This window comes from Bubalus kerabau, chromosome 13 (genome assembly GCF_029407905.1).
Source record: "Bubalus kerabau isolate K-KA32 ecotype Philippines breed swamp buffalo chromosome 13, PCC_UOA_SB_1v2, whole genome shotgun sequence".
Lineage (NCBI taxonomy): Eukaryota > Metazoa > Chordata > Mammalia > Artiodactyla > Bovidae > Bubalus > Bubalus kerabau.
Genome location: NC_073636.1, coordinates 24,710,938 through 24,719,467, shown reverse-complemented (window position 1 = coordinate 24,719,467; position 8,530 = coordinate 24,710,938). Strand labels below are relative to the sequence as shown.

The 8,530-nt window shown below is 48.3% G+C and overlaps 1 protein-coding gene across 1 annotated transcript; it reads right to left on the bottom strand.

Annotated features, from left to right (window-relative positions):
- Nucleotides 1-245: 245 nt before the first annotated feature.
- Nucleotides 246-3,250, bottom strand: OTUD1 (OTU deubiquitinase 1). Its single transcript, XM_055543795.1, has one exon. It carries the CDS (start codon nt 2,934-2,936, stop codon nt 1,488-1,490), a length of 1,449 nt encoding a protein of 482 aa, XP_055399770.1. The 5' UTR covers nt 2,937-3,250; the 3' UTR covers nt 246-1,487.
- Between the last annotated feature and the right edge of the window lie 5,280 nt (nt 3,251-8,530).

Genomic DNA, 8,530 nt, shown 5'->3' with positions numbered 1-8,530 from the left:
GATAACACATCTTAAAATTAAGGGAGTCCCTTAATCTCAAGAGGCCAGACTGCATAAAAGGGCATTTCTTTGGTTACTCTAAAACATTTAAATCTGGGAATTCCCTGGCAGTCCAGTGCTTAGGACTCTGCTCCCAATGCAGGGCACATGGATTTGATCCATGGTCAGGGAACTAAGACCCTGCATGCCGCCTGGTGCAGCCAAATAAAAAAATGAAAGTTACTTCAGGCAAAAAGACACCGTAAAAGTAAAATTATGCATTTTATTCACTCATTCCATCAGCTGAGAATTGCTCTATTGTACAAATACAGTATTGTACAAAAAAATCACAAAATGTTACAAAATAAAAAAGTACAAACTGCATTACTTAATAAATACCACTAAAAGTAGTTAAAGTGGAAATGAGATAGATTTTAGGTTTAAAACATTGTTTGACCCAGCAAACCATACAAGCTCTGTATAGACATTTGTACTGTACATAATGCAGGGCAATCCTATTTTGCCTTGTGAAAGAATTTAAAAGGAATAGACTATTAAGACAGTATTCTCCTGCTATAAAATAATTGCCAGGGTTGATTGGAGGCATTTATGCCATTAATTTTCAAATCTCTCAGTTGAATCCAAGAAACTATATATGAGGCAGGAGGCTTATCTTGTCACAAAGTTTTCTATCATGTTAAAAAATTCTTTTCAACAAAAAGACAAATATAAATAAGAACAACTGAGAGCACCAGACAATCTAAACATCAACCGGAGTACAGAATAATCACTCTGCCATCAGCAAATATCAGACTTTCATTCAAGTAATAGCTGGTACTATTCTTTAAAAAAAAAAAAAAAAATCTTCCCACAACCTCCCCTTAGGTATTTTCTCTTTAAAAGGTTGACCATTTCTAGAAAAATAATGATTTTCCAAACAACTAATCTGTCATCAAAACGGAATGGGCCAATTATCTGGTAACATGAAAGCATCAATAGCCATTTGAAATAATTATCTAAGAACTCTAAAATTCAAATCCAACAACATAAAATACTAAATCACAAACTCTGCTCAAAATAATAAACTTCATATAAAGCACTTCTCTGGATTTATGCCGGAAAGCTGTTTGCCAAAATGGAACACATCCTAGATGAAGGTACACCGATTGTTAAAAATGTTGTGCAAAAATACGTTTTTATAGAAAATAGATTACCAGGAATGAACAAATTTACACTGAGAAATATCAGCTTGCAAATTAAGTAGTGCCAACTTTATACAGCAAATCATAAATAGCAGTAGGATCACCCAAAGCTACTATGAAACATCATTTAGGTGCCCAGCAACCTTCAGCTCTGAGGAGAAAACATTCAAAAAAATGATTAAGGCATTACACCTACAGTAAATCTACTAGAAAGTTTAAAAGTGCAATTACCCTGATTAAAGTTCATTTAACTCTCCAAACACAAATTAGGTATGCAATTTTCCCAAGGCGAGGGTCTCAGACACTTCAAGAGCATGCATTTTGCTCAATATACATTTTGGACAGGGATATGGCCATAGATTTGGCGAGTTCTTCATCGCGTTTTCTCTGCACTTGAGTCTGCCTGCACCAAGTGTCATACTCCGGGTTCGGATACGAGTGATCAAACACCGCGTCATAATGTCCGTTACTGAGCCAACTGAGCCAAATGCTAGGCCTTAGGGAATCCTCCGGGCCCAAATAGTGAATCATGGTAGACACCGTGGGGCTCTCCAGCCTCCCTCCAGTAGTCAGATGGATATTCACATTCAGCATCTGCCCCATGGCCAGCAGTTCAGGGTACCCGGCCCACGCCCCGTCCTGGGCAGCAGCGATGATAAACTCCCCCACGTCGCCCTCAATCAAGGGGCTAAAGTGGTCGAGGTGGTCGGCGATGTAGTGCACCGTCTGTTCCCGTAGCTCCCGGTGCAGGCTCTGGTCCCCGTACACCGCCTTGCTGACCGCCCGGTAGAGGCAGTTGCCGTCGGGAATGATGTGAAATCTGTACTTGTTCCTCTGCCGCAGGTACTTGTCCTGCCTCTCCACCTCCGCCAGGTACAGGGCCAGCTTCTCGTCCCTAGGATCCGACCTGGACACGACCACCGCCTCGGTCGCGCCGCCCGGGGCCGCCTCGCCGCTGCGGGCCGGGGCCGCCTCGGCCTCAGGGTCGGGCCGCCCCGGCTCTTCGGCGCCGGGAGCGTCGCGGCGGTCGCCAGCTCTGTCCCAGCCGCGGAGGTTCCTCTCTGCCGGGCGCTCCTCGGCCCACGGGCCGGGGCCGGGCTCCGGGCTCCCCGGGGGCGGCGCGGGGCCGCGGTGCTTGGCGGCGGCCAGGGCCTGGCGGTGCTCGCTCAGTCGGAAGTTTCTGTCGGGCCCCTCGCGGGTCGCGTCCAGACCGACAGGCTCCGGGCCGTCGGGCCTCAGCAGCTCCTCCAGAAGCCAGGCCGAGGAGCCCCGCCGCGGGGGGATCGGAGCGCCTGCTGCCGGGGCCAGCAGGAGGCAGCGGCCGCGTGGGGCGGCGGGCGCCGCGGCGCCGGGCTCGGGGCCGCGCAGCAGGAGCCGGTCGGCGCCCAGGGCCCGCACGGTGATCTGTGCCGTGGACGTGTAGTGCGGTGGCAGCGGCGGCTTGCAGGACCCGCCGGGCGGCCCGGCGGCGGCGGCGGCTGAGGCGGGGGCGGCGGCCCCGGACACCATCTCGAAGCAGGAGGAGAAGGCGGGCATCTTGGCGGCGGGAGCGGCGGCGGCTTCGCGGGGCTCGGCGGCCGCGGCCGGCTGGCACTCACCGGTATCGGGCTCCGGGGCGCCACCGGCGGGTCCCGGGGGCTGCAGAGAGACCTTGAACGAGGCAGCGGTGGCGGCGGCGGGCGGAGCGGCGGTTGCGGCCGTGGGACCCGGGCCCCCGGCTGGGTAGTGGGTGCAGACGCTGCTGTAGAGCTGCATGTCCCTGCCCGCCGCTCGGCCCCTTATAGGCGCGCCGAGCCCCGGTGAGGGGACACACCCTCCGGGCCCGGGGAAGGGGGCCGGCCGAGCGCGGTGACCCAGTGCCCTGAGAATAGAAATGACCGAAGGGCCGCCGGCGCGTCAGGAGCTGCAAATAGCGCCCGGGTCCCCGCCAAATTCCTGCTGCGCCACAGCGCGCGGTGGGGGCGGGGAGGGGACGCGCGCTCGACCCCTGCCGGCGCTAGCGGCCCGCAGACCCGGGACGCGTGCGCCCGCCGCCACTGCTCCGGCCCGCGGCGGCCGCTGAGGACTCTCGGAGGTAGCCGCCCGCCCTGCTGGAGCGCGTCCCGCCGGCTAGCAGCACTGCAGGGCGCGCGGACGAGCCAGGAGGCGGGGCCGCGGTTGTTTACCTCAGGCAGCGCTGCCGCGTCACGTGCCTTCATTGGAATGTGCGGCTCGTCGCGGCGTCCCATTCAACCTCCGGGGCTCGCCCCACCCCCTCCGTCTCGCCCCGCCCCGTTCGGTGACGTAATGGGCGTGGCCCGCAGCGCGGGCGACGGGCGCGCGGGCGGGAGAGCGCGGAGGCGCGGAGGCCTGTGCAGCTGTACCCGCTGCCCCACCTCAGTGTTAGTTTCTAGGCGCCGCGGTTTTCTGCGCTTCAGCAGTGGATCTTGGCGGGTTCGGGGCAGCTTGGGGCGGACAAGAATGCTGAAAGTGCGTTTCAAAAGAAGCTTCCGAGTTCTGCGCGGAGACAGCTGCCCTAAAACCTGCATGGCCTCTGCATGGTCGTTGCCCCACTGCCATCTTTTTCACTCATCCCTGAGATGATATTGTTAACGTAGTTGTGTGACGCCTCCCTTTCTCCCCAGCACCTTGCCGCCCTGCTAAACCGAAACCAACTTTTCTGCAGTCCTAACCCGTGTTGATAAGCAAATACAAGTCTTGGGTGAAATACCAAATGTCTAGCCGGGCCTCTTGAAAATAGGTGCAGCTGTTCACCGTAGGTCAGCGGTAGAGGGTCATGATGCATTGCAAGAATGTTGAAATTGAATAGAATGTTGAACATAGTTCTACCCTATTGTGTTAGATGTCCCTGTTTGTAAAGGAAAGCTATAATACTCATGATCAACTTGCATACTGACTGTATAGCAGTGGGCAGCTCTTGCTATATTCTCAGCTTTGATCACATGCTAAACTGACAGACCCTAAGTGTTCAGAGTGAACCTAAGAAGCTGTCTCACTGTTTCAGTGATGGGGAAATAGCTTATGTTATGGTGTAAGCCTCCCCACTCCACATACTCTTTAGTGAATCGTAGGTCCCGTGAATGAAAAGACTTACTTAGTCTTGATGGCTATTACAGTTACAAACCCAGCACAGAGCCTGGCACATCAGTTCAGTTCAGTCGCTCAGTCGTGTCCGACTCTTTGCGACCCCATGAATCGCAGCACGCCAGGCCTCTCTGTCCATCACAAACTCATGGCACATAGATGGAACTAATTAATATTTATTGAATGAGTTAATTAATGGAAGAGGAGTTCCCAAAACAGCCGGAAAGGCAGAATTACGATCCTGGTCTCCTGACCTCCAGCCAGAGCTTCAATTTGCCGTCGTGGGTGTGACTGACAGGATCCCAGCTGCCTTTGCCCAGGTCACTTGAACCTGTTAGGTAGGTCAACTGGAAAGAAAAACAACCGCATAAAAGTCTAACCGTCTTTTCAGCTTCTGGTGACACCCCATTGGAAGCTTGTAGACCCCACTGGCTAACTAGAAAAAGGAAGTTACTTAAGTTTCATCGCTGATTTGGGGATTATTTGTTATTCTACCTTTAGCCTTTGAGTAGCTGGCGTTCTGAAACAGAATACAAAACAATTAACAATAAAATAATCCCCCAAATCATATTTACTGAATAGCCAGTGTGCCTAGCAGAGCTAGCAAACAGGAGCATGGAGGGAGATAAGGAAACTTTTATTTATTTATTTATTTTTTAATGTAAATCCTAAAGCAAGAATATGTTTTGAACAGACTGGAGTAAATACAGGGGGAGAAAATAAAGCTAGGTACTCAGACGACAGGCTAGGTCCGATGTACCAAATTAGGAATGTCAAAAAATAAAATTCAATTGAGTAAATTTGATGATCTGATTGATTTTATTAAGCGATTCAGACTTATTCCATCAAGCAATGTCCCATCCAGCAGCTAGAAGCGTACTTCCACCTGTTGCAGAAAGTGCAAAGTTGTTATTGTTGTTTTTAATAGGAAGAAGGGCGGAGTAAGGGAGTTCTTAGCAAAAAAAAGGATAATGAATTATTTTTAGGTCAGGGCTTTGGGGGTCAGGAGGGTCCTGTCATGGTTTTATCACACAGACTCCTGCTTCTTCCTCTGGGGAATGGAGATGACCTATATGACAGGTGACCTCATTGATATTAATCAGATCATTCCAAACCAGTTGATTATGATTACGTTTTTTAAAAATGTTCATAGCTACTTCCTTTATTTATAAAATTTATTTATTTTATACTGCAGTATGGCTGATTTACAATGTTGTGTTAATTTCAGGTGTAGAGTGAAGTGACTCAGTTATATATGAACTGAATTTTTTTCAGATTCTTTCCCCATATATGATTAAGATTACATTTCAGCAGAACATTGAAACTGCAATTAAGTCTTGGTTTGTTGTAGTGGGGCCCATTTGGGGCCTTTTTTTTTTTTTAAACAAGAGCAAATTATCAACAGAGATGTGAAGATTCAAACCGTCAATGTATGTGAAGCATCTTTTTTTGTTTTTTGTTTTTTAGTTTGTGTGGAGATGATAGACAATATAATGAAGTACTTACTAGGTGGATGTAAGCACCAGTGTAGACTAACTTGGCTGTGCATGCCTGCGTACAAAGTTGCTTCAGTAGTGTTCGACTCTTTGTGACCCTATGGACTATAGCCCACCAGGATCCTCTGTCCATGGGATTCTCCAGGCAAGAATAGTAGAGTGGGTTGCCATCTTCTCCTCTGGGATCTTACCAACCTGGCAATTGAACCCACATCTGCCTGCATCTCCTGCATTGCAGGTGGATTCTTTACCCATTGAGCCACATGGGAAGCCCATGGTAGACTATACCACACTGCATATTCGTACAGTGAATATATGTCCACTCTGTGTCTAGGTCTGGAAAATCTTGCTGGAAGAGATGGTACTTCAGGAAACTCAAAGCAGGATGATTGCCAGCCTTGGAATGGGATTGTTTCTGCCCCTGGAGTGTAAGAAAAGGCAAGACCTTCCCTGTGACAGCAAAGAGATTAGGGTAGGAAAGTGTGTGTGTTTGGGGGGTGGGCAAATTCAGTTCCTTGATGTGCCATCTGAAAAGAATTCCTAATGATTGTCTTCTGGAAAAATCATCTGTCGAGCATATTTTGGTGCTGTGCAGAAGACTGGCTGAAGTATAAACCAAAATTGCATAGTTATTGAACAGGCTAGAAAAGCAGGAAATTTCAGCAACTGTCCTTCAAAAGTTAGCAACAAGAGAATCAATAGGTTAAAACAAAACCAAAAGGACAAGGCATTTAATCGATGAATATTTATTGAGCAACAGCTCTGCTCCCAGCATGGTGCCAATTACAGGGATTTCAGACACAGATTCTGTCCTGCGGCACAGGCCACAGAAACCTAACCCCCAAAGGCATCTTTCACAAATAGGACCCAATCTCAGCAAGTTTTTTGAAAATATATATCCCTAGATACCCCCATCTTGTAGCTGATTTCTTTAAAGACAAAAAATTCCCAACCTCTTCCCCTCCCACCAAATTAAAACTTTTAAACATGCAAACATTCATCCATTTATTCACTCATTAAATTATCATTTCTTTACAAACCTAATATGAAAAATGCACTTCAAAAAGAATAAAGTTGGAGGACTCATTCTTCCCAATTCCAAAACTTACCACAATGCTACAGTCATCAAAACCATGTGGTACAGGCATAAAGATAAACATACAGATGGGTGAACTAGAACTGACAGTGCAGAAATAAGGTCAGATGCGTGCATGTGCACGTAAAGTCGCTTCAGTCATGTCTGACTCTTTGTGACCCTATGGACTTTAGCTTGCCAGGTTCCTCTGTCCATTTGATTCTCTAGGCAAGATTACTGGAGTGGGTTGCCATTTCCTCCTCCAAGGGATCTACCCAACCCAGGGACTGAACCCACGTTTCTTACGTCTTCTTCATTGGCAGGCGGGTTTTTTTTTTTACTAATAGTGCCACCTGCTGCTGTTACTGCTGCTAAGTCGCTTCAGTCATGTCCAACTCTGTGCGACCCCAGAGACGGCAGCCCACCAGGCTCCCCCGTCCCTGGGATTCTCCAGGCAAGAACACTGGAGTGGGTTGCCGTTTCCTTTTCCAGTGCATGAAAGTGAAAAGTGAAAGTGAAGTCGCTCAGTCGTGTCCGACTCTTCGTGACCCCATGGACTGCAGCCTACCAGGCTCCTCCATCCATGGGATTTTCCAGGCAAGAGTACTGGAGTGGGCTGCCATCACCTTCTCGGAATAGTGCCACCTGGGAAGCCATTAATAAGGCCATATGTATATGATCAATTGTCTTTGACTGGGTACCAAGACAATTCAGTAGGAGAAACAATAGCTTTTTCAACAAGTGGGGCTAGGACAACTGCTATCTACATACAAAAGAATGAAGTTGGACTCCTTAACATAAACAAAAGTTAACTTAAAGCAGGTCAAAAGTGGAAGCTACAACCATCAAATTCTCAGAAGAAATTTGAGGCAGAAATCTCAGTGACTGTGGATTAAGCAATGGTTTCTTAGTTGTGACACCTACAAAGACAAACAGCCAAAGAAGAAAATGGTAAATTGAACTTCATCAAAACTAAAAACTATGTGCTTCAAAGGACACCATATGCTATGCTATGCTAAGTCACTTCAGTTGTGTCCGACTCTGTGCGACCCCATAGACGGCAGCCCACCAGGCTCCCCCATCCCTGGGATTCTCCAGGCAAGAACACTGGAGTGGGTTGCCGTTTCCTTTTCCAGTGCATGAAAGTGAAAAGTGAAAGTGAAGTCGCTCAGTCATGTCTGACTCTTAGCGACCCCATGGACTGCAGCTTACCAGGCTCCTCTGTCCATGGGATTTTCCAGGCAAGAGTACTGGAGTGGAGTGCCATTGCCTTCTCCAAAAGGACACCATAGAGAAAGTGAAAAGACAAGCTGAAGAATGGGGAACCATATTTACAAGTCATATATCTAATAGTAAGTGAAGTCGCTCAGTTGTGTCTGACTCTTTGCGACCCCATGGACTACCAGGCTCCTCTGTCCATGGGATTTTCCAGGCAATAGTACTGGAGTGGATTGCCATTTCCTTCACCAGCAGATCTTCCCGACCCAGGGATTGAACCTGGGTCTCCCGCATTGTAGACAGACGCTTTACCGTCTGAGCCACCAGGGAAGTCTTTATATCTGATAAGGGACTTTGAAATACATAACGAATGTATTTAAAAGTCTTATATAATTCAACAGTAGAAAGACAACCCAACTTTTAAATGGACACAGAATTTCTATAGCTATTTCTTTAAGTAAGATATACAAGCAGCC

Coding starts and splice junctions, on each gene's coding strand:
- OTUD1 (XM_055543795.1), bottom strand. CDS start 2,936: ATGCAGCTCTACAGCAGCGTCTGCACCCACTACCCAGCCGGGGGCCCG.